Source organism: Dendrobates tinctorius, unplaced genomic scaffold (genome assembly GCF_039654945.1).
Source record: "Dendrobates tinctorius isolate UK_male_01 unplaced genomic scaffold, ASM3965494v1 ptg000143l, whole genome shotgun sequence".
Taxonomy (NCBI): Eukaryota; Metazoa; Chordata; class Amphibia; order Anura; family Dendrobatidae; genus Dendrobates; species Dendrobates tinctorius.
Window position 1 is genome coordinate 17836653 of NW_027361810.1, and position 27525 is coordinate 17864177.

A 27525-nucleotide genomic window follows, 5' to 3' on the forward strand; every position below is an offset into this window, starting at 1 on the left:
TTGAAGGATCCACCTCACCAGGTGAGCCTAACAGAGACATTGACATAAGCAAGTCTTGTAGAAAAGACCTATTCTCACATATAATACATCTCAATCTCCTTTGAGAAGACCAATTTAGCAGAAGACCACATTTCAGTGAAATTTTAGGTGGTCATCTCAAAAAAGTTTCACCTTACTGGTGCAATTCTGGAAAACTCCTGAACATTCATCTTCATTTGAAGCAATATAGCAGAAAGCCAAGATGTTGCATAAGTAATTTTTGCAGATGTTTAATGATTTTATGTAATCGTAAAACTTCCACTATAACATAATAAATCTTTCTCAATTAATGCGAGTTAATAAATCTGAGAATACCTAGCTGGGTCCATGTTCTTTTTTAGAAACATTTGTAATGTCTACAGATTCTCTGTGGGGCTGTATCTATTGAAGCCAGTAATGAGATTACTTGCCATTACTTTCAGGCCCTATAGCAATCCCAGACTTCGCTTTACAATCCTGACATAGAAAGCTTCATGGAATTAGAGGCAACAAAACTGCATTTGCAGCACAATTAATAAGAACATTTTCGTTTGACAAGGTCTTAAATCCATTATTTACAGAAAACTTCTATATACTGTATATATGTAAAATGAAGCTTTAACTTTTCTACAACATTTTCCTATTCACTCACAATTATATCCTACATAAAAAATGAAAAGTTAAATATTTGTGCAAATATTCTGCAGCATTTAGCAGCCTAAATTTTATGAAATGCTAATTTCCCATCCCACTATCTGAATGATCAAGCTTTGGGAAGTTTGATTACATTGGAACTTGCCCTAAAATTCGAGCAATGCAAAATATCCTGGAAGAGCGTAGCTTTTCCTTAATCAGATTACTTTATGTTGCGTTGCTTAGGGATACTCATCCAAAATTTGTCTACACAGCCATTGAATGAGAAAGACATGCTAGAAGAATTGAGCTCATGACCGGCAGAATTGGAAAAAACAAGTTAAAAAAGCAATATATTTGCCAAAAAAATAAAATCATATCTAGAGAAAACCGGGAAAAAAATCAATACTTTACTCAAGATCAGTTCTTGATTAAAAAGAATAAAAGTACATACTCTTCCTGAAATTCCTGAAAAAATAATATATATATATATATATATATATATATATATATATATATCTCTATATATATATCTATCTATATGTATCTATCTATATATATATATATATATATATATATATATAGATACAGTATGTATAGCACAAAAATACTCGCCGATCCAACAACCACACCAGTACTCCAAGGGCCATGAACTACAACACTCTGACAGCTTGCAATATGCCCAATTCTACTCTGACTAGTAGACTCCAGGACATTACGACATTAGTAGACCCCCATAATTTCATATATGAATCATACCACAATGTAATGATCAGAATAGACATTTGGGATGACACAGGTGGGAGAAAGTGTTCAGTGATCTGGTCCAGTGGTCTCAGCCTTCTAATGTAGGTGATTGGCCAAAGTCCTTGAAATTTTTTTTGCTTAAAGGAGTTGTCCACTACTAGGACAACCCCTTCTTAAACTAAATGTTTAGCCCCGATAAAATAATAAAGCCTATATGCACCTCCCATGCCAGCTTTGTTCACGCGGTGTCGGCACTCACTCTCCCTGGGGCTGTGATGCGGTGCTGTGACACATGACGCCGGTACCCAACCAGCACTGCGTCACTGTCTCCACCTTCAGACAAACTGAACACGAAGTGGAAGTCCGGGATCAGCTGCAGGCCAGACTTGCTCTTCGTGTGCAGTTTGTCTGATGTCAGAGACAGTGACACTGCTTGGGCGCCGGGCATCATGTGTCTTTCCACCGCATCACAGCATGGGACCACAAGTGCCGACACCGGTGAGTATAGGCTTTTTTATTTTATAGGGGCCAAACATTTAATTTAAGAAGGGGTTGTCCTAGCAGTGGACATACTCTTTAACTCTAAATTCTATCTATCTATTTATCTATCTATCTATCGAAATTGAGGAAGCAGCACACCATTCCTTTAGTGCCAAAAAAAGCTGTTTTTAATGGCCCTTTGTACAACGTTTTGGCAGTTTTGTGTGTGAGCCTACTGCAAGCCTTGAAGATCTACAGTATCTACTGTAGTTATCTATCTTTATCTATCTAGACAACCTTTGTTGAGAAGTTTTTCCTAAGTTAAGGCCTCGTCACACATAGCGAGATCGTTAGCAAGATCACTGAAACCTCACAGGTTTTGTGACACAACAGCGACCTCGCCAGTGATCTCGCTAAGTGTGACACATAGCAGCGACCGGCCCCCCCGCTGGATATCGCTGATCTTGCTCAAATGTCCTAGGCCATTTTTTGATCGCTGGTGTCCCACTGGCCAACATGCATCGCTGTGCTTGATGCCGACAAGCGATCTCATTGGCGACGCAGAACTCAGGGACGCAGGAATGAGTCGTCAGAATAGCTGCTGTGTGACAAGGTCCCAATGACCGCCGAGGTCGTTATATGGATCGCTGTATCGTTGCTGAGTCATTTAATAGATCTGCCTGTTTGACAGCTTACTAGCGACCATGTAGCGATGTACCAGCGATCCTTACCAGGTCGTATCGTTGTCGGGATCGCTGGAGCGTCGCTATGTGAAACAGGACCCTAAATGTGCAGACTCTTCCAAAATATGGAAGTAAGAAGAAATATGCAAGATTACTCTTGGAAGAATCTTCTACTGTTTGCAGTGCCACCATGACCTTACTTAACATTATTTGCAATGCAACAATAAACCATGCAGTGTAGGGCAGCACAGCTAAATGCTCCTTTTTAACTTCTGCCTATTCATGAGCTACAAAGTTCTCCATGCATAAACTTCAAGCACTAACTTCTCGAAATGAAATGCAAAGGAAAAAGCCCATTAAGATTAAGAAAAGTCTTGTTAAAACAATTGCATTTGCTTCTTTGCCCTGACAATATACCTCACTGTCAAAGATTCTAGAGGTTTCATTTCCAGAATGTGCCATAGAAAAATAGATCTACGGGGACCTTCTGACTCCACCCTGACGGAGGATACTGTGGTTTTATTTCTGTATTTCATCTTCCGTTGGGTTGTGTTCTCCAGACAGAATTCTGGATGGTATTTTAGCAGGATATAAATGTTATTTTATTGTCAATAAATGGGAGTTTAATTATTAAATATCGCTTAGTACTGTGGATTTTCTAAGGCAAAGCCACAATATATTTTCCTTTTGTATATGTAATGAACATTAGAGCCAAGAGTAATTACAAGATACAATGACTCAACTGGGGATAATATTACAAAAGCCATAGAGTAGACCAAAGCATAATAATAAGATAATACATAATACAGGTCTTTCAGTATAGACTTAAAAACGTGAATAGAAAAAGGCAACATTATTTTCAAAATTAACCCTCCAATAGAATAAATTGAGATATTCATTGGACATTTCTAAGGTTTTTGATTCACCATTGATTGTCATAGATTAGAAGAATAGTAGACCTAGTGGCCTTATTGCTTTAACTCTATTTATGTGACATATAATATCTCATGAAATGACTGTGCATAATATATTAATAATGCAAATTACTACAAAAAATTCTCATAACTACTGCATGACAAAGCATGAATGATAACACACATAATATGAATTCCAGAATTTAGGTGCAAAGTTTATCTCAAATCAAACAGCCACAATAATGCTAAAAGTGATGTGAAGTCAAATTCTCTTGGCTTATCCCATGGTATTTACCTTATTTTTTTAACTATAAGATGCACCGGACTGTAAGACGCATCCCAAATTTTGGGGTGTAAAATAGCAAAAAAAAAAAAGAAGATTTTTAGAAGATGGGGGTCCGTCTTATCGTCCAAATTTAAGGTATCTTACCTGAGGGCCGGCGGTGGTAGAGCGGGGTCACAGGAGGCATGGTCCCTTCCTCAGGAAGTCAGGAGGCATGGTCCCTTCCTCAGGAGGTCAGCGGTGGCAGAAGTGGGGCAATGCTGCAGTCCCGGGGTATCCCAGCAGTGTTATGCTGCTGGTCCGGTTTTGGCTGTGAGGCAGAGTAGAGTGTGTTGCATGGAGCAGGGTCCCTTCTTCAGGATGCTGGTGGCAGAAATGTGGTGATGCTGCGGCCCAGTGTCCACTGTGAGCAGAGCCGAGTGTATCATTGGTTTCTCAGCAGCCATTTTCCTGAAGCTAAGGGCCGCCGAGATCTCCATCTGCGCAAGCGCGGGCTCTGGCAGCCATTTCTCTGAAGCCGACAACTAAGGAAAATGGAGCACAAGAGGCCCAGCCAAGATCTCAATCCACGCATGCGCCGCCTCCGGTGGTACACGGCTTCAGTAAGATGGCCACAGGGAAACCAATGATGCACTCCGCACTGCTCACCACAGACACTGAGATTCAGCATTGCCACACTTCTGCTGATGCCGGTTCCCTGAGAAAGGGATGCTGCTACACCACTGCCGCAACCCCCGGTAAGCCTGCGTTCTGACTATAAGATGCACTCCCCATTTTCCTCTCAAATTTTTTGGGGAAAAAGTGCGCCTTATAGTTCCAAAAATATGGTATTTAGAAACCAAAATTCTTTTTTGTGATATCAAGTTTTGAATTAAAATACTCACTTCCTTTTCCTGGCCATAAATGTATATGGCAACATTCTAACTGCCAATGACCACAACTAGGCAGAGCTTAAGATCTTAATGTATATAGATTGCTTATTAAGTTCTATGTATGATCAGTATGCAGTAAACTCCCTCTAGTGGTCTGCCCTGGCCATAGACTAATATGACAACCTTCTAAATGTCAATGACCACCACTAGGGGGAGCTTAGAATCTTACTGTACATAGGTTACTTACTTAGTTCTATAAATGATCAGTATGCAGTAAGCTTCTTCTAGTGGTGTGCCCGGGGTTATAGACTAATATGACAACATTCTAACTACCAATGACCACCGCTAGGGGGACCTTATGATATTCATGTATACAGATTATTTATTTAGTTATATAGATGATCATTATGCAGTAAGGCCATAAACTCCCTCTAGTTGTGTACTCTCGCCATATACTTGTATGATAAAAGTCCAACTGCCCAAGGCCACCACTAGAGGGATCTTAGGATCTTACTGTATACAGATTATTTAGTTTTATAGATGATCAGTATGCAGCAGTGCAGTGAAGTCTTTCTAGTGGTGTGCCCTGGCTATAAACTAATTTGACAACATTCTACCTGCCAATGACCACCACTAGGGGGAGCATAGGATCTTACTGTATACATATTATTTATTTATTGAGTTCTATAGATGATCATTATGAAGTAGGTCAGTGAACTCCCTCTAGTGGTATGCTCTGGCTATAGACTAATCTGACAAAATTCTAACTGCTAATGACCACCAGTAGGGGAAGCTTTAGCACATTACTGTATACAGATTAGTTTTAGAAGTCAATATATAACTGAAGGAAGCCACATTATTTATTTAAAGGGAACCTGTCAGCTGCTCCATGCTGCCCAAACCACAGGCAGCCTGAATCAAAGTTTGGCTCCACAGTTAAAGCCAACAATATTTCTCTTTGAAAACTTCCGATGTTTCAGAAAAAGTATAGCCGGAAGATCTGACACGAGCCCCGCCTGGCTTCTCCAAGTGCTGATGGAGTTTAATAAGCAGGTCTCTCCCATAGTGAGAAATCTATAAATCACCTGGAGCGGCAATGGGAAGATACAGCAGGGGGGCAGCGCTATAAAAGCCTTGTCTCTGGGTTTGACCTCCAGACGAATTTTCCAACTATAATTTCTCTGAAACATTGGAATATTTTGGGGAAAAGTATACCAGGCTGCAATCCTACTGTTAGACTCTGATCCATGCTTCCTGTGGTTTTGGCAGCATGAATCATTTAACAAGTTCCCTTTTCCACTTAATGATTAAGGAGCATCTCACTCCAACATGCCCCTCATTAAGACCACCATGAACAACGATAGTCTTAATGAATCTAGGACTTAAAGTTCTGGAAAAAAGGAGGGATCAGCATTTGCAAGACCTTCCATTACCATCATTGGTGCACAGGTATCAGTTGCTGGTTATTGGTGCCTGAGTTTCTCCAATATGCAAATTGTCTCTTCAGAGAAAAGAGGACTTGAACTCTATAGCGCCACCTGTTGGTAGTAGCTATCCTACAAGTCACAATCAACCCTTTAACGAGTCTTGTATTATGACTTAGGATAAAAGCCAAATCAGAATCTCAATTTGCAGACACGGTGTTTCGGGCTATTGGCCCTCGTCAGTGAAAAGTATGAGAACTGATTTGGCTAGGTGAGAGGCTCTGGACTGAGGTCTAAGGGGTAAGGTTTCTCCTTGTGGAGAGTGACATACCAGCTCTGGCTTGTCAAGGTAAGGAGGCTTATTCGCCGTGCAATGCTCCTCTGGGAAATATAATATTCAAATTGCCTCTTCAGAGAGAAAGAGGACTTGAACTCTATAGCGCCACCTGTTTCTTCAAAGAACCCTCTGATACATAACAAGACCATTGTCTTTAATGGCACATTAAACGTGAGGGTAATCTTACACTCTTACTGATTTTACATTTGAGTACAGGGGTTTTCATTAGACTTTTTAATCAGCAAAACACAAAGAAAATATTGACCAATTTTAGATCTTTTTTTTTCAGTTGATACATTTAGTACAGTATTTTCCTCAAGGAGAATATGTGAAAAATATACATAAAAATGTATCAACCATGAAACCATACCGATATAATTTATAACTTGAATTGTTTCCAGCATATCAGCCCTGCTATTTCCTAATGTCACATATGAATCTCACACAGCACAGTGCAAACAAAAGTTCCAAATCTACACTGCAATATTCTGCACATACGTCCAATTGCTTTAAATTGCTCTATTTTCCTAAGCTACAGTGTGAAATTACTCTCAGTCACAAAAGTTATTTTTTACCATTTGGAAATCAGTTTATGGGCATACAGCAAATGTAAAATAGAATATGCACTGAAGGAAAAAATCTGAATTCCGTTATGATAGCTAGACCAGAAATGTAAAGCGCTACTAAATCTAAAATACAAGTTTATTATTATAAAGCTACAATATAATTGAAAGAATGAACACAAAACAATTAGCTACTAAAAAATCACCAGCTCCCAAAGTGATGTTTGCCACACACCAAGAAGTTTTATGGCCAGATTTCCATAATTAATTTTTAAACTAAATTTACATATATTTGCATCTAGCATACTGTGTGTGGAAGTATAGTCATCTGATGCATTTTTCTCCAGTGTCCAACATTGTTCTTCACCTTTTCTCAGTGACATTGCCGTTCTTCAGGCTCTCCGGGTTACACTGCACTCTGCGTGACACAGAAGTGGTTTTTACAGTGCAAGTCTATAGAACATCAGAAATAGGGTCCATAGGTTAATATTGAATAACTTGCAGCTAACGCTTAGATCCTAGAGTAAGCCTGATAGTTTGAAAAGCAGTGACAACACTGTGAAGAGGAGAAGAACGGTGCTGGATATCAGAAAAGACGGCACTCTACACCACATGCACATATACATAGATTTATTAAAAACAACTTCATAAGATTACTGCTTTAAGTAGCATCTATTTGCTTTGAGGTCCATCTTTTGCAGGTGTCCTAGTAAGCTTATAACCATGAGGATCCTGTCTCCAGAGACATGATGACATTTTAGATTACATGATAGCTGCAGTCTGAAGATGCATTTAGATATTAGTTTAGGACCACTTAGTGTAGTTTGGAACTGATTTGAGTGTTTGCTATCTGGAAGTTTTGGAAACTAATGGACTATCTAAATTAAATGTATATATTTATAAAAGAATTTCTCATACCTGAAAAATGTCATAAAAATTTTAGTAACTGTGGAAGTCAGTGGTATATAGAAAAAGGGGGACTGCAATGGGGTCAAACCATATGCCTTAATTGCACACAAATATATATGTTCACCATTGTTTCTTCCTTTGCTAGTATTTATGGGTTCCATTTTCAGTGGTACTTTGATTTTATTATAAGGCAATCTACATATATTGTTTGCCATATTTTATCCAAATATCTGACCTTCATCAGACAATAAGATTGCAAAAGAAAAATATTCTAGATTTGATGGCAGAACAGGACTTGCTGTCAATGTATATATTTTATGCTTCATTATATTCTTTATGCAATCTGATTGTTTGATGAATGTCTTGTATCTGGACAAAAATATCATGGTGAGTATTTGTGCACTGCTACAAAAATGTCATGCATTAACATTGGATCTATGAGTGCTTAGTTTTCTTTTCACATTTTTTTTTTCTTTTCATTATGATAGTAGAGGAGGAAACAATGGTGACTAATATTTGCTGGCAACATACATCATTGACTTTCACAATCACACACACTAACATGTAATACATTCAGTTATAAGGCATTCTGAGGATGAAATATTCACAGATTCATGTATTTTTTAGTGCAATTATTAAATTCTGCAGGTGTCATTAATGAAAGAATAAAGTATCCCAGAGACGTCAGATTATCTGGCAAACAGTATAAAACGAGCCAGCTCTAAAGTGGTTAATGCATCTAAAAATTAGTTTGTGTTGCTCCATGTTGAATCATGTGTATTTGACACTAAAATAGAAGTATAAAGTGAATTAATGGCAGGTAGACAAAATAAGTGTATAATCCAAACTGTCTGCTTTAATAACCCAAAATCTTTAGCTTCACAAAATGTCAGCTTAAAAACGTATAATTATAGGGAATATAAATACACAAGCTTAGGCTCGAGAAGATTATTTCAGAACGCAGGAGGAAAAATTAAAAAGAAAATGTGCTGCCACCAAATGTAATAAATCTTTGCTTGCACAATCAAAGTTTTTATAATCTTTTCTTTGGTGAAGTTGGTATTATAAAGTAAGATTTTGATTATGAATCATATTTAAGTTGATGCGTAATACAAACATGACAAGTTCAATGGGTCTAAAAATGAATTATAATAATGCAAGGTAGAAACAGCATTTCTGTAGCAAAATGTTGTTTTTGGCATGAAAACAACATGAAAACACACAGGAAAAAATCTAGTTGTCCATTATAAGCTGAATGATATCTCTGCAGTGGTCAATGCTAGGGAAAGTTACCCTTAAATGGCTGTCATTCAATGAATTGAAGACTGGGCTAAACATGGTCAGATATGGCATGGGCATTCTACAGAAAGAAAGTCTCTTTTACAATGACCAATAGTCTAATCTGTCCCATATTGGTAACTCCATATTCCAAAGTCTTAAAGGGGTTGTTCTGGACTTTAACAATGATGACCTATCCTAAGGCTAGGTCATCAATGTCTGATCGATGGGTGTGTGACATCCTACACATTCGTTGATCACTGTTCCCAATGTCTTTAGGGGCCAGAACAGCTCAGTTGTGGAGCTGCACACCACAGCTCGGTCGACTCTATAGTGGCTCCGGGTGGGTACTGCACATCCACTTCCTATTAATTTGAAAAGGTGGCAGATGTGCAGTACTCAGCCACGAACACTTTACAGTTGACTGAGCCAGAAGTCGAAACCCCACCAATTAGACATTGATGACCTATCCTGAAGATAGGTCATCAATGTTAAAGTCCTTAACACCCCATTTAAAAGTGCATATAAAAAAGTGGGTATATTATCAAGAGATTTTTTATTGGGCCTTCTTCCTGAGTGGGACCAATCGAGTATGTACAGTATGTATCTCCAATGTTTGTGTCCGTTTTCTTCAGGGTACACTGATTTTTTCCAACACTTCAAAAACATGGTCTGTGCTTCAGTTGGATAATTTGTATTGGAAGCTCCATTGGGGGCGGGGACTGTATGAATTTTGATAACATAATTAAACGACATGAGATATTGGTGCTACATAATCAAGTGAAATGAATATTACACATTTTTAATGCACTATGAAGTATTAATGTTGCAATACCATGCCAAGCCACAGGAAGTGCTCTTAAGGAGTTAAGGACAAAGTTATCAGAAAAACCACAGAGTAGAAAACTCCCCCCATGCACATTACACTAATGTTGTCTGAACCAGCCAATACTGATGGGTTTGACCCACAATCTAACGTGCATGGAAACCCTGAAAAATATTGATCCGGCATTTAAAATTTCAGACTGCTAATCATATTGTGTTGAGGAGATAAATTGAAACCAGAAATGTCTATTGATGACTCCCGTGGAGAACACAGGAGCATTTAGTCAAACGAGTGCTTCTGAATGTTGGGGAACCTGAAGACATGGCTGCTGGTTGAACAATTGGTCCGAATCATTATTCAGCCGACAGCCATCTAATGTGTATGGCAGGCTTATAGCTCTTACATTCAGTGATATTTATTATTTTGCCTTGTTATTCCAAATAATCATTTTATTTATCTATATAGCACTTGGAACAGAAGAAATATATCATAAACATATGTATATCATATAACTTTACCTTGAGGCTGGCGACTTGGATGGTAAATTTGAATATCAAATGGCTGTGCGCTGGTTTTCTGTATAACGCTTACATTGTGACCAGTCCATTTATTTGCCTTAGACAAAGTGTTAGTTCTCCAGTCTGTCCAGTAAACATCACTGCCATACAGGGAAACGGCAAAAGGGTGGGAAAGGTATTCATGACCCCGTAAAATTTCCCTCATGGAGGTTCCATCATAGAGAGCAGAATATATAGCATCTGACCTATATACAAAAATAGACATATCATAATTAGTCTTCTCCCAATTCTACAAGAAACAAAAACAATTCTAAACATAAATTAGAAGAATACATTACATATTCATTGAAGTAAATCTAATGATTAATTTAATTTGACAATTTTTCTAATTTTTTATAAAAGATTAAAAAAAAAAGTTGTCAGCTTTGTACAACTATAAGCTAAACTCACCATACTCTTTGTTGTCACTCTGGGAGCAACCTGATATCAAGTGTTCAGTTCCTGTGCAATGCCATCACAGGAGAAGCCAAGAATTACACAATTTATGCGAGACTCAGTGAGTTATCTTTGCAACTGTTAAACATGTCTCTTTTGAAAAATTGGGTATCTATATTCCCACCAACCCCTAATTTGAATAAGCCCTTGTCTGAAAGTTAAAAGGCTTTAGGAAATCATGTTAAAAACCCTAAATTCATTCTCATACTGATTACTGACTTTCTCTACTTATTGCTCTCCCTTTTACTAGAATTTCTCGTGCCCAATCCATAATGAATGCAGCTGTCTGGGTCACATTTCGGTCCAGCTGCTAGACTGATTTCTCCATCCTGCGCCAGTTGTTACACTGGTTACCCATCCATTATAGAATACAATATAAACTTTTCTCTCTTACCCATAAAACTCTTCACAGTTCTGCACCACTCCATTGCTCTTCCCCATCTATCAGTTACCTGTGCTTAGTGGGAGGTCCATGTTATGGAGGATGTTAGTCTTCTATTAGTTGCAGAATACTTTCTGCAACTAATTGAAGACTAACATCCTCCATAACATCGACCTCCCACTCCCATCTCCAAGACTGCTCTCATGCTGCACTAGTTTTCTGGAGTGCACTACCCCAGACCATAGGTTAACATATCCCCTACATTATTAAGTGTGCTTTAAAAACACATCTTTTTAGAAAGGTCTGTCACCTCAATGCACTAATTTAACTCTTACCTGTTCCCCTAGAGAGTTTTGTCCTTCTTATTGATCTCTCTCCACGTCCTCCTTGTGCACAGTAGCACTTGGTCACTGTACATAGACAGATACTGGCCGGTGATGGATCATAAGCTTTAGCAGAAACCCCCTATATATTATAATGATGGCTGGACCATACATGACCTCACATGACAAGAACCTTTTACATTTTGTGTTCCTCCCCTCCATTTCCTTATAGATTTTAAGCTTACGATCAGGGCCCTCACTCCTCCTACTGTTGAATTATGTGTCACTCGGTAATTGTTGAAGTAAATATAATGCCGCTATCTAAATCAAATTATTATCTACTATATAATCATCTAATTCTGTTTGTCTCTCTGTTTGTAACGGAAATCCTGCGTTGCTGATTGATCGCACCCGGCCGGCAGCTACCAATCAGCAACAGGCGCAGTCTGGCCGCGAATCGAATGACGCACGCCACCGCTACTGTCGGGAGATCTGTGGCGCTAGCCGCTGATCTCCTGACTGTTGCCGTAGGTCATCTCCTGCAGCACAGATTTGCCGCAATCAGCGATATTGGCGCGGAATCTTCATAAATAAACTACATACATATTCTAGAATACCAAATGTGTTAGAATCGGGCCACCATCTAGTTATTAATAAATGTAAAGGCCAATCTAAGAGGCCTATATTGCAATAATCAGTTTAATCACTAAATTAGCATCAATCACTATAGCAGGTAGTGCGGGTGTATTGTGTATAGCTTGTCAGAGCTATAAATGTGTTGAAAGAAGTTGTCAATTCCCTTCCCCCACTTTTACTGCAATGACAGCTCTTACAAAAAAACTATTATTCTACAGAGAGGCAACAGGCAGCCCAGGAAAAAAACTTTTCCCAGAGTACATATAATATTTGTGACCTCTATAAGGAATTAATTGCATAAGAGCCTTTTTACCTAGTTTGTTAAATATCATTCCTGTTGCTGTACAGTTTGGTCCTAATGTCGATACTGAGCTTAATTGTTCGTAAAATCTGGAGTCTGTATTAAGCAGAATTTTCTTCTCTTAAAATGTGATGCAATGTCTCAAACACTTTCAAAGGTAATGTGCCGGCAGAGAAAAAGGTAGGATGGAGATACTTAGGTCAACTTGAGAGTTAAAAATTTGTGTTACAAAGATTGGTTCATGCATACGATAAAGAAATAAAGGCTAAAGATTATCTAAAAGCTGCTCTTACACCTTATTACTACTTTTCATTATTTTTATAAGCCGCATAAAAACTGTCAAATCTGCATTTAAGGAGATCCTGAATCCCAGAAAGGAGTTTTTCAGGATTTTTTATTTATTTCATAGGTTCCCACTGGATAAAAATTACAAAAGATTTACTTTCAATCCACTGCTACATCATCTACTCTTCCCAGCTGCCCCCGGTCTTTTTTGACAGGCTGCGGTGATGGCGTCACATGAACAGAGCTGCAGCCAAACACTGACCTCTGGGGCTCTACCATGTGATTGGCTGCAGCTTTTTTGTAGTGACATCAATACTACAACTTGTCAATAAAGATCGGAGGCAGAAGATTTGGATCTGGAGCAAAGAAGGGTAAGTAAAGCTCCATTCGTTACTGCAACCCAGTGGGAGCCTATGAAGTCGAACATTTTTGGTAGTTCCTAGAAAAATTGCTAAAACTAATAGTGATTATAAATATATATACTGAAGTCCAATTGATATACTCTGAAAAGCCCATTTTACCTGCTCCAAAATATGATATTTATTATATAAATATAGGTGCTAAGAATGTCAGGGAAGGAAACTCACAGTCAAGATCCTGGAACAATCCATGACCCTTGTGGCATGATGTATATCGGCTATCTGGCTGCCCTACGGTAAACAGTTGCCTTAGGCTGAGTTCACACGTGGCGTTTTTTTCGCGTTTCCGCTGCAGTTTTAATCGCGCGATTTTGCAGCGAAAAATAAGCATCCCATGCATTCCTATGGGATTTCGCAATGCTGTGCTAATGCTGCGGTTTTTACCGGGGTGGAATCGTTTTGCGGTAAAAAACGCAGCATGCTCATTAATTTTGCAGAATCGCGGCAATCCCGCACCCATAGGATTGCATTGTTCCGCTTACTTCCCTCATGTGGCTGTGCACACCATGCGAAAAGTAAGCAGAACAATTGCGGATGGTACCCACGGTTCGGAGGAGAGGAGACAGTCCTCCAGGCTTTGGGTACCATATCCCTGTAAAAAATAGAATTTAAAATAAAAAATATTGTTATTCTCACCTTCCGATGTCCCACGCAGCCTTCCCGCCTCTCTCCACGCTCCCGGTCCCAGTAAGCCTTTGCAAAAATGCCCGCGATGACGTCCGTTCTCGCAGGATCACGAAGTCTAGCGGTCATTCGCGCGACGTCATCGCGAATAGCCGCGAGATGTCGTGATCCCGCGAGAACGGACGTCATCGCGGGCATTTTTGCAAAGGATTACTGGGAACGGGAGCGTGGAGAGAGGCGGGAAGGCTGCGCGGGACGTCGGAAGGTAAGAATAACACCATTTTTTATTTTTTTTATTTTTTTTACATTTTATCTTTTACTACTGATGTTGCATAGGCGGCCTCAGTAGTGAAAAGTTGGTCACACTTGTCAAACTATGTTTGACGAGTGTGACCAACCTGTCAATCAATTCTCCAAGCGATGCTACAGATCGCTTGCAAAACGCTAGCATTTTGCAAGCTAATTACGCTTGCAAAATGCTAGTTTTTCCGTGGGAAAATCGCGGGAATTTAAAATGCGATTTTCCCGCGGAATGGAATTCCGGAACTCTCGCGGTAATTTCAGCGAGAGTTCCGCTACATGTGAACTTAGCCTTAAAGGAATATACTTGGCTTTCCAGGATGCTTAGTTAAGCCATACTGTCCAAATGTACATCCACAGGTATAAGTGGAACCAAAGTGTGCCATGAAACATTTGCCATACTAATATTCCACCAACCTGATAGGAAAGGGTAATGCATCCTCAGGTATAACAGGAGCCAGTGGGCACAAAGGAAACTTTCCGTGTATTATTAATCCACCTCCAAGAGCCTAAAAAGATGCAATCATTCATCCACGAGTATCATAGAAACTAGGGTGTGATGTGAAAACATTGCCCACACCACCATTACTCCACCAGTCTAGTGATTATCCATCTACAGGCATCACAGGACCAAGGAAGTGCCATGAAAACATTTCCCACACCTTTACTCCATCAGAATGACAGGAGATGTCATCAAGGCACAGGTATCATTGAAGTCAAGATGTGTCATCAAAACATTGCCTATACCATTAATCCACCTCCACCAGCCTGACAGGAAGTGTCATCCATCCACAGGTATCATAGAAGCCAGGGTGTGCCATGAAAATAATAATCATAATAAATTTTATTTCTATAGCGCTGACATATTCCACAGCACTTTACATTTCAGAGGGGATTTGTACAGATGATAGGCATTACAGAATAACAATGATCACATAGATTATAACAAATACCAAGAGGAATGAGGGCCCTGCTCGCAAGCTTACAATCTATGAGGAAAGAGGTAGACACGAAAGGTGGGTGGTAACAGTTGCCCTGATTGTATGGACCAGCCATAATGTTAAGTGTGTAACAGTACAGATACAGAGGGCTAATGGATGCATAAAGCATATGGGAGCATGATGCGGGGAACCTGGTTATGGTAAAACCTTTGACTGTGCCACACAGGGATAGATTAGGTTAATGTGTTGAGGCAATAAGCCAGTCTGAATAAATGCGTTTTCAGGGCACGCTTAAAATTGTGGGGATTGGGGTCTAATCGTATTGACCTGGGAAGTGCATTCCAAAGAATTGGCGCAGAACGTGTAAAGTCTTGGAGACGGGAGTGGGAGGTTCTGATTATTGAGGATGCTGACCTCAGGTCATCAGCAGAACGGAGGGTGCGGGTAGGGTGGTATACTGAAACAAGGGAGGAGATGTAGGGTGGTGCTGAGCCATGGAGGGCTTTGTGGGTGAGGGTAATAAAACATTGCCCTCAACATTACTCCACCTCTACAAGTCTTTCAAGAAATAGTCATCCATCCACAGGTATCACAAAAGCCAGGGTATGCCATGAAAACATTGCCCACACCATTATTCCACCCCTATCAGCCTGACAGGAAATGGTCATCCATCCACTGGTATCATAAAAGTCAGGTTGTACCAAGAATACAACCTGCCTGGAAGAGTTAATTGATTCGTGCTGCTTGTGCCAAATTCTGACCCTTCCATTATCACGGTACAACTGAAATCTGGATTCATCTGACCAATGTTGTTCCATGGCTCAGTGATCCAATTTTTACTCTCTTTTGCCAACTGGGTCACCTTTCTATTTCCCTTCGACAGTGTTTGCATTGAGGTTGGTCACCTGCTGCTTTATTTAACCGTGCTAAGGAATGTTAAGTTGTGGGTTCAGACATGTTGACTGCAGTTTGCTTGGCTGTTCAGCATCTATTCTTCAGACCAATTTGTGACAATCTCCTCTGACCCAGTTTTTGATGACTTCTTTATATCCACAGGATACCCTTATGGTTGGATGTTTTTCCTCATTCAAATAATTCTCGCTATACGTAACAGCACAGAAAACCCACGAGCAGGGCGTAAATATAGTGGGTAGTGTTGAGCATTCCGATACCGCAAGTATCGGGTATCGGCCGATACTTGCTGTATCGGAATTCCGATACCGACTTCCGATATTTTTTCAATATCGGAAGTCGGCATCGGAATCGGAAGTTCAAAGTTGATTGACAGCCTAACGTCATCATGATGCGCGGTGTGTGCGCATCATGATGCGCCGTCATTTCGGGCCTTCCGGGGGTCTCTGCCGGCCTGCCGGGGGGCTGTGCCGGCCTGCCGGGGGGCTGTGTGGACTGCCCGGGGTCTGTACCGGCCTGCCGGGGGGCTGTGCCGGCCTGCCGGTGGTCTGTGCACCCTGTGGGGGTCTGTACCGGCCTGCCGGGGGGCTGTGCCGGCCTGCCGGTGGTCTGTGCACCCTGTGGGGGTCTGTACCGGCCTGCCGGGGGGCTGTGCCGGCCTGCCGGGGGGCTGTGCTGATGTCCGGGGGTCTGTGCAAGCATCGTCCGATGGGACTACAAGTCCCATCTGGCGATGCCTGCTACCATGACAGTGATTGACACATTAGCCAATGATGGGACAGTAGTAGTCCCATCATCCGGCTAATGTGTTAAATGTAAAAAAAAAAAAAAAAAAAATACTACATACATACTACATGCATGCTACATACATACTACATGCTACATACATACTACATACATACTACATACATACTACATACATACCACATATATACTACATACATACTACATACATAACACATATATACTACATACATACTACATACATACTACATACATACTACATACAGTCATATGTTAAAGTTTGGGCACCCCTATTAATGTTAACCTTTTTTCTTTATAACAATTTTGGTTTTTGCAACAGCTATTTCAGTTTCATATATCTAATAACTGATGGACTCAGTTATATTTCTGGATTCAAATGAGGTTTATTGTACTAACAGAAAATGTGCAATCTGCATTTAAACAAAATTTGACCGGTGCAAAAGTATGGGCACCTCAACATAAAAGTAACATTAATATTTCGTAGATCCTCCTTTTGCAAAAATAACAGCCTCTAGTTGCTTGCTGTAGCTATTAACGAGTTCCTGGATGAAGGTATTTGTGACCATTCCTGTTTACAAAACAATTCCAGTTCAGTTAAGTTTGATGGTCGCTGAGCATGGACAGCCCACTTCAAATCATCCCACAGATGTTCAATGATATTCAGGTCTGGGGACTGGGATGGCCATTCCCGAACATTGTAATTGTTCCTCTGCATGAATGCCTGAGTAGATTTGGAGCGGTGTTTTGGACCATTGTCTTGCTGAAATATCCATCCCCTGGGTAACTTCAACTTTGTCACTGATTCTTGCACATTATTGTCAAGAATCTGCTGATACTGAGTTGAATCCATGCGACCCTCAACTTTAACAAGATTCCTGGTGCCGGCATTGGCAACACAGCCCCAAAGCATGATGGAACCTCCACCAAATTTTACTCTGGGTAGCAAGTGTTTTTCTTGGAATGCTGTGTTTTTTAGCCTCCATGCATAACGCCTTTTTGTATGACCAAACAACTCAATCTTTGTTTCATCAGTCCACAGGACCTTCTTCCAAAATGTAACTGGCTTGTCCAAATGTGCTTTTGCAGACCTCAGGCGACTCTGTTTGTGGCGTGCTTGCAGAAACGACTTCTTTCGCATCACTCTCCATACAGCTTCTCCTTGTGCAAAGTGCGCTGTATTGTTGACCGATGCACAGTGACACCATCTGCAGCAAGATGATGCTGCAGGTCTTTGGAGGTGGTCTGTGGATTGTCCTTGACTGTTCTCACCATTCTTCTTCTCTGTCTTTCTGATATTTTTCTTGGCCTGCCACTTCTGGGCTTAACAAGAACTGTACCTGTGTTCTTCCATTTCCTTACTATGTTCCTCACAGTGGAAACTGACAGGTTAAATCTCTGAGACAACTTTTTGTATCCTTCCCCTGAAAAGCTATGTTGAATAATCTTTGTTTTCAGATCATTTGAGAGTTGTTTTGAGGAGCCCATGATGCCACTCTTCATAGGAGAATCTAATAGGAGAACTACTTGCAAGTGGCCACCTTAAATACCTTTTCTCATGATTTGATACACCTGGCTATGAAGTTCAAAGCTCAATGAGGTTACAAAACCAATTTAGTGCTTCAGGAAGTCAGTAAAAAGTAGTTAGGAGTGTTCAAATCAAGAAAATGATAAGGGTGCCCATACTTTTGCACCAGTCAAATTGTGTTTAAATGCAGATTGTACATTTTCTGTTAGTACAATAAACCTCATTTGAATCCAGAAATATAACTGAGTCCATCAGTTATTAGATATAAGAAACTGAAATAGCTGTTGCAAAAACCAAAATTGTTATAAAGAAAAAAGGTTAACATTAATAGGGGTGCCCAAACTTTTACATATGACTGTATATACTACATGCATGCTACATACATACTACATGCTACATACATACTACATACATACTACATGCATGCTACATACATACTACATGCTACATACATACTACATATATACTACATGCATGCTACATACATACTACATGCTACATACATACTACATATATACTACATACATACTACATACATACTACATGCATGCTACATACATACTACATGCTACATACATACTACATATATACTACATGCATGCTACATACATACTACATGCTACATACATACTACATACATACTACATACATACTACATGCATGCTACATACATACTACATGCTACATACATACTACATATATACTACATGCATGCTACATACATACTACATGCTACATACATACTACATATATACTACATACATACTACATACATACTACATGCATGCTACATACATACTACATGCTACATACATACTACATGCTACATACATACTACATATATACTACATGCATGCTACATACATACTACATGCTACATACATACTACATATATACTACATGCATGCTACATACATACCACATACATACTTCATGCTACATACATACCACATACACTCACTGGCCACTTTATTAGGTACACCTGTCCAACTGTGTGTTAAGACTTAATTTCTAATCAGCCAATCACATGGCGGCAACTCAGTGCATTTAGGCATGTAGACATGGTCAAGACAATCTCCTGCAGTTCAAACCGAGCATCAGTATGGGGAAGAAAGGTGATTTGAGTGCCTTTGAACGTGGCATGATTGTTGGTGCCAGAAGGGCTGGTCTGAGAATTTCAGAAACTGCTGATCTACTGGGATTTTCACGCACAACCATCTCTAGGGTTTACAGAGAATGGTCCGAAAAAGAAAAAAAATCCAGTGAGCGGCAGTTCTGTGGCCGGAAATGCCATGTTGATGCCAGAGGTCAGAGGAGAATGGGCAGACTGGTTCGAGCTGATAGAAAGGCAACAGTGACTCAAATTGCCACCCGTTACAACCAAGGTAGGCAGAAGAGCATCTCTGAACGCACAGTGCGTCGAACTTTGAGGCAGATGGGCTACAGCAGCAGAAGACCACACTGGGTACCACTCCTCTCAGCTAAGAACAGGAAACTGAGGCTACAATTTGCACAAGCTCATCGAAATTGGACAGTAGAAGATTGGAAAAACGTTGCCTGGTCTGATGAGTCTCGATTTCTGCTGCGACATTCGGATGGTAGGGTCAGAATTTGGCGTAAACAACATGAAAGCATGGATCCATCCTGCCTTGTATCAACGGTTCAGGCTGGTGGTGGTGGTGTCAGGGTGTGGGGAATTTTTTCTGGGCACTCTTTGGGCCCCTTGGTACCAATTGAGCATCGTTGCAACGCCACAGCCTACCTGAGTATTGTTGCTGACCATGTCCATCCCTTTATGACCACAATGTACCCAACATCTGATGGCTACTTTCAGCAGGATAATGCGCCATGTCATAAAGCTCGAATCATCTCAGATTGGTTTCTTGAACATGACAATGAGTTTACTGTACTCAAATGGCCTCCTCAGTCACCAGATCTCAATCCAATAGAGCATCTTTGGGATGTGGTGGAACGGGAGATTCGCATCAGGGATGTGCAGCCGACAAATCTGCGCCAACTGTGTGATGCCATCATGTCAATATGGTCCAAAATCTCTGAGGAATGCTTCCAGCACCTTGTTGAATCTCTGCCACGAAGAATTGAGGCAGTTCTGAAGGCAAAAGGGGGTCCAACCCCTTACTAGCATGGTGTACCTAATAAAGTGGCCAGTGAGTGTATATACTACATACAATACATTCATACAATACATACATAGACATACAGTACATATAACATAGAGTAACATACTTACCAATACTTGTCACATTGTTCCCCGAAGCCATTGTCTTTTACGGAATAAATATTAACATAACAAACCACAAAAATACTCACCCACGATCCGAAGCAGTCCATGAGTGTGTCCCACGACGATCTTGGGTAGAGAACTGCAGCATCAGCTGTTGCTGCCGTTCTCTACGGGTTGCAGGAATCCAATGACGGAAGGTAGGTATCCTTCCGCACTGTATTCCTCCGCCACTTAAAAAAAAAAAAAGTCCCTAGTCTCACTTTATGCCATTGCTGCATGGGAATTTCCCACACAGCAATGGCATAAAGTGAGACTAGGGACTTTTTTCTTTTAAGTGGCGGAGGAATACAGTGCGGAAGGATACCTACCTTCCGTCATTGGATTCCTGCAGCCCGTAGAGAACGGCAGCAACAGCTGATGCTGCAGTTCTCTACCCAAGATCGTCGTGGGACACACTCGTGGACTGCTTCGGATCGTGGGTGAGTATTTTTGTGGTTTGTTATGTTAATATTTATTCCGTAAAAGACAATGGCTTCGGGGAACAATGTGACAAGTATTGGTAAGTATGTTACTCTATGTTATATGTACTGTATGTCTATGTATGTATTGTATGAATGTATTGTATGTAGTATGTATGTAGTATATATGTGGTATGTATGTAGCATGTAGTATGTATGTAGTATGTATGTAGCATGTAGCATGCAGTATGTATGTAGCATGCATGTAGTATATATGTAGTATGTATGTAGCATGTAGTATGTATGTAGCATGTAGTATGTATGTAGCATGCATGTAGTATATATGTAGTATGTATGTAGCATGTAGTATGTATGTAGCATGCATGTAGTATGTATGTAGTATGTATGTAGTATATATGTAGTATGTATGTAGCATGTAGTATGTATGTAGCATGCATGTAGTATATATGTAGTATGTATGTAGCATGTAGTATGTATGTAGTATGTATGTGGTATGTATGTAGTATATATGTAGTATGTATGTAGCATGTAGTATGTATGTAGCATGCATGTAGTATATATGTAGTATATATGTAGTATGTATGTAGCATGTAGTATGTATGTAGCATATATGTAGTATGTATGTAGTATGTATGTAGCATGCATGTAGTATATATGTAGTATGTATGTAGCATATATGTAGTATGTATGTAGCATGTAGTATATATGTAGTATGCATGTTGCATGCATGTAGTATATATGTAGTATGTATGTTGCATGTAGTATGTATGTAGTATGTATGTTGCATGTAGTATATATGTAGTATGAATGTAGCATGTATGTAGTATGTAGTATGAATATAGCATGTATGTAGTATGCATGTTGTATGTATGTAGCATGTAATTTTTTTTTTTTTTACATTCAACACATTAGCCGGATGATGGGACTACTACTGTCCCATCATTGGCTAATGTGTCAATCACTGTCATGGTAGCAGGCATCGCCCGATGGGACTTGTAGTCCCATCGGGCGATGCCTGCACAGACCCCCGAAGCCTGCACAGCCCCCCGGCAGGCCGGCACAGCCCCCCGGCAGGCCGGCACAGCCCACCGGAGCCTGCACAGCCCCCCTGGCAGGCCGGCACAGCCCCCCAGCAGGCCGGCACAGACCACCGGAGCCTGCACAGACCCCCTGGCAGGCCGGCACAGCCCCCCGAAAGGCCCGTACAGACCCCAGAGAGGCTGTACAAGGGAAAAACAGGATTTTTCTTATTCCGATACCGGAAGTCCCATAGACTTGAATGGGACTTCCGGTATCGGAATCGGCGATACCGATACATTTTTTTAAGATCGGCCGATCCATTCCGATCCGATACTTTGAAGAATCGGACGGTATCGCTCAACTCTAATAGTGGGTGCAATGATTTCAGTCCCACCTGGGTCCAAAGTCTAGAAGATCCCACAAGGTCATTTAACGCCTTATCAGAAGACTAATAATATTAAGTATCCGGGATACTTGGGGATCCTGTCTGAGCTTCTTATTTTGTCTATTTACACTTGATTCTTACATCTTTAGTATATAATAAGCATAGCTATCTATCTCTGGCTGATGCTACCTTCTGCAATGCATAAATTAGTAAATTGCAAATATTTCAGATTTGTTCGAGATTAGCAAACTTCTAAAAATTCAGTAGCAAATGCCCCCAAAAATTGCATTGAATCGATTCGCTCTACAAATGTGTGAGTCAATTCTATGCAAATCAAATTCATAGAGAATTTTTAGGAATTTGAACTATTTTCAAATCACCAATTTACACATTGCAGGAAATTGATCCAGCCAGTAAGTTACCCAAAAAATGCCTTGCAGTGTCTGTAATGGTAGTTCCCTTTGCAGCACTCCACAGTGAATTTCAACAGATACTCTGCCCGTGAATGAGTTTGGACATCTGGATTGAACATGACATAGTGCAATGCTAGGAATAGTTGTCTCTATAATGCCAGTCATCCCTGTAACTGGGCATTAAACCAGCTTGAATTCACATTGGTCATGCCCAAGTGGTCTACATTTTTCAAGAAAGAGCACCAGTTTTTGGCACCTGCTTTTGCAGCAGTTTACTGCATACTCCATCTTATGAAAAATAGCACCACAGCTAGCGACAGGTTGAATATGATATTGCAGTTCTGTCACATTCAGTGGTTTTGGAGTCCCAATACCAGATATACGGTATACAACAGATAGGGATTTCTCTGCTCTTTGAACAACGTTCCACATTTTTACAATTTTGGACAACCTTTCTAGTTTTGTGCAACCCTAACTTCAACTAAAAATTTTAAAAGTCTGACTTCTAGCTTGTCTATTAGTTTTCCTATATTTTTACCACCATTGTAAGCCCATTGTTAGTTTTACCTGGCATCTGTCCAAACGATCCTTCTTTCAAAGTGATCTACGGTGAGACCATTGGGCCACGCTCCACTTTCCATTTCTTTATAAATAATCTTTCTCCCAGCTCCGCTCATCGACACCGACTCAATACGTGGAAAAGTAGCATCCCAGTCTGTCCAAAACAGTATACTGCATGAAAAAGAGAGAAGTGTGAATAGTAATGGAGACAAACCAGATCTGAGAACCTGTCTTCTGGTAATATATAAACTATGTATGACAGACGGCCATTGACTCTCCGTGACTCTTGAACCCTGGAGATAAATCATTTTACTTATCTATTAGAGGCACACGGCATCCTTCCCTATACAGCAGAGTTATAATTTCAAGCTCCGGAGGCAAAAACATATTTCTTCACGTATCTTACACTTTGAGCTATTGTAGGTATTCCCAATAAATAAAAATAAAGTAATTCCCAGAAGCAGACTCTTTGTATTGCCATACCAAATCCAATATATCATGTGTACTACTAGGTTTCTTATTATGCATGATATACTTTAGCTTTAGGTTTGCAATGTTGTGTGCAGCCAATAATAGCGGTAAGGATGAAAATAGCAAAAGAGGAGATACGTTTCTGTTTCAGTGGTAGAAACTTAGATAAAGTAACTAAATAAAACTAGATTGGAAAAGAAGTTTAAGCTTGTATGTATCTATCCATCTATTATATTGATCTCATATCTATACAGTTGTGAGTTCATTTTCCCCTTCACCGTCAATGTCTGATGAACTCCCTCTTCTGTGAAGGAAGGTAGTGAGGCTGATTACCAAACACCTGATCTGGTAGATGATGACTGGGTAACAGGAAATTCTGACTGGATATAAGGCAGCCGACGCCCTTCTGAGTCGCTGGTGATTTCTCTGCTGGATTCTTGGAGACCAGTCTGATTCCTGCTTCCCTAAGATAAGTTTTTGCTCTGCTATTGAACTTATTAGTTTTGTTTTGTTTACCTTGTTTTTTGGAGTTCAGCCATCCCCGGTCGGGGGTGTGCTGAGTTCCATTTTTGTCTCTGATCAGTTTGTCTCTTTGCTCTGTCTTCAGAATTTACCTGAGTGCTGATATAGTCTTTTTGAAGTCCTAGCAACTTCAGGGCCTGTTTTTCCTATCAGACGGTTTGGACATTTTTTGGTAGGGTTTTTTACGGATTGCAGACAGCAGCTTTTCTATCCTGTCCTTTTTAGTTAGCTTGGGCCCCATTGTTTGCTCAACCTATCTTTCTATCTGTCTTAGTGTTTTTCATCTTGCTTCACCGTCATTATATGTTGGGGGCAGCCTATTGCTTTGGGGTCTGCTCTGGGGCAGTTTAGATTTCCCCTTTCTTTCTTTAGGCCTATTTAGTTCTCCAGCTGTGTTCGAGGGGTCTAGGGCATCGTAGGAACCCCCCACGGCTACTGTTAGTTGTTGTGGATAGGATCAGGGGTCTGCAATCCGATAGCTACCAAGCTCTCCGGTTTTCTGGACTTAGCTTGTATTTTTGTTTTTTCCTCCTTCGATGACTCATTCATAACACTATACACTGTATCAATCAGAGTTGGTGCAAATCGATTCACAGGACCCTGTCCATCGGTGACATCGGTAATCTGTAGCCGCTGGATGGGGACCTAAGAAACGCCTCTAACGTGATGGTCCTTCTTTAGCAATGATGGGTCCTGAGAATCAGTTAGCATCCATTCTAGTATCTATCTAATTATTTATCTGTCTCACATTATCTATTTCTTCTGTATCTGCCATATCTATCTATCTATCTATCTATCTAAAAAGGAAAAAGTAAAGTATCACTAGCCGTATATCAGAAAAGCAAATGGGGTGCAAAGCTTCCCAAGCAATAACCCAATGGGACAATAAAGTTCAGTAATTTGCACTATTTTAGAGTGCAGCTTCCATTATTTGTATCTAACTTTTTATCTATCCATCCATTTGAAGTCTATGTCCATCATCACAAATACTGTTCTAGTGCAACTAAAATTAAAAATAAAAGAATCAACCTATAAATGGTTGCAATTAAATACTTTCAATACGCACAGCTCATATCCAGACATATTCATCTCATGGTAACAGACTACAAACAAACTCAGTGTAGTTGGATCCTGCAGATACGTCGTCTTCTTTTTGATCCCTACTTCTGGCATACCTATTAAATGACTACATGTATATTAGCAATATCTAGGAGACGCATGAAGAATGTAAGTGTAGGATCAAAGTTTGTGTGCAGCCTTTTACCCTGGATCTGCACAGTCAAATTCACTCGAATAGGGTTGAGTTGTAGTACCAGACATAGATCATGGATAAAAAGGAATGGCACCATGGTCTATGGGCTAAGCCAAATTCCCTTGGATGGAGCTAAGGTGCACTATCGGACTCAGACTATAGACAGGAGAGGCACCATGGTCAATGGGCTAAACCAAGTTCACTTGGATAGAGCTGAGGTGCATTATGGACTCAGACTATAGACAAGAGAGGCACCATGGTCTCTAGGGTAAGCCAAATTCATTTGGTTAGAACTGAGCTACAATACCAGACACAATCTTGGACAAGAGCTGAGCCCTCTATACACATTCAATAGGTATCAGCTAAAAGATCATTTAGCCGAAAACTATTTCTCCTATTCCTCTACATTTTTGGCTTTGCCTAGCACCCCTGTGTTCTTTAATAAAGGGCCGCTATCAATCTAAATAAAGTCCCAAAGAACAAAAGCATCAGTCTTTGGAAATCCAAAGTGTCGGATCCATTGGTCGCCAGACATTTCTCTGGGGAGAATCGGGAGACCCCCATACATGCTAGACTGTCAGTCATTTCTAATGTACTGTATATTGGGGGAGGCTTTAGGGCTGTTTCTGGGGGAAAAGAAGCAAATAATTTTTTTTTTTAGTCTCTTACAAAAGTCCCATGGTATTGCATTATGGATCTCCCAGTTCCCACAGATCGCCATTGATCTGACATTTGACATATCAGATGTAATTAATAGACATGGAACATCACAATCCGTCTCAGCGGAGCTGAACTCACAAGAGTGATAAATTCAACTTCTGTAAAGCAAACTAAAGTTCCATTAGGATCAGCTGAGCTATTGAGCAGCATTATCAAAATGATTTTCTTCAAACAGGGAATATCTAAAATGTTAGACTGAAAAGGTCAAGTACCACTTAATGTAAATGTCAGACAGAATGAGAAGATGTAATAACTCCTGTTCCTTATGAAGCATTAGAATGATGATGACCTCAGCTGGAAAAACGGGGGCTTTATTAGAAACCCGGGCAGACGTATGAAAATGAAGCAATGAGAGGACTCTATTGTCACCGCATCTGCTGCGGATTTCAGCCTCGTTCCATTTATGGGATCAGAATGGAGTTGTTGGTTTATTTCTTATTAATAAAGGCAATGTGTAATTACATAATGTTAGATATGATAGGGGTTTAAATACAGAAGAGACAAGATAAAGACCTACTCGGGAGAATCAAAAGTATATTATTGAATATTATATTAGAGATTTGCCTACGTAGTATTGACCTTAAATACTCTGATTTAAATATGATTTTATTAAGAAAGTAGTAATTAAAGGATAAGTGCACATTTTTTGGAGACAGGCTTTTTTTTCCTAAATGCAAGTATTTTGGGCTAAAAAAATATTTTTGCAATTGGGTTTCATTAAGAATTTTTCACCATTTAGTGAGAATCCTTCAATGAACTTGTTCTGGATGGGAGTTTGTAATTCTATTACCTTTTATTTCTCAGAGCACCTCTCGGCAAATTTATGATTACATAAAAGCACAGCTAAACTTTGATGTTGTCTGTGGTCATAAATCAGGATAGAGGGTTCAGAAAAAAACAAATTATCAGATGCAAATAGAAGAACGAATCCTCTGAAATTCAATTAGACAGATTCGCTCAAATTTTGCAAGGAAATTTGAATTGCATTGAATGTATTTTCTGCAAATCAAATATATTTTATTATGCTCAGACCAAAACTATAATAAACTATTGCCGGTAATTAT

The 27525-nt window shown here is 40.0% G+C and overlaps 1 protein-coding gene across 1 annotated transcript in view; it reads right to left on the bottom strand.

Annotated features, from left to right (window-relative positions):
* LRP1B (LDL receptor related protein 1B) overlaps window positions 1-27525 on the bottom strand; it is a 1871059-nt gene that overhangs the window by 575505 nt on the left and 1268029 nt on the right. The window contains exons 26-27 of the mRNA XM_073545568.1: window positions 23503-23667; window positions 10486-10730 (exon numbers count right to left, since the gene is read on the bottom strand). Of these exons, the coding sequence (XP_073401669.1) occupies window positions 10486-10730; window positions 23503-23667 (410 nt within the window). The remainder of the gene's footprint in view (window positions 1-10485; window positions 10731-23502; window positions 23668-27525) is intronic.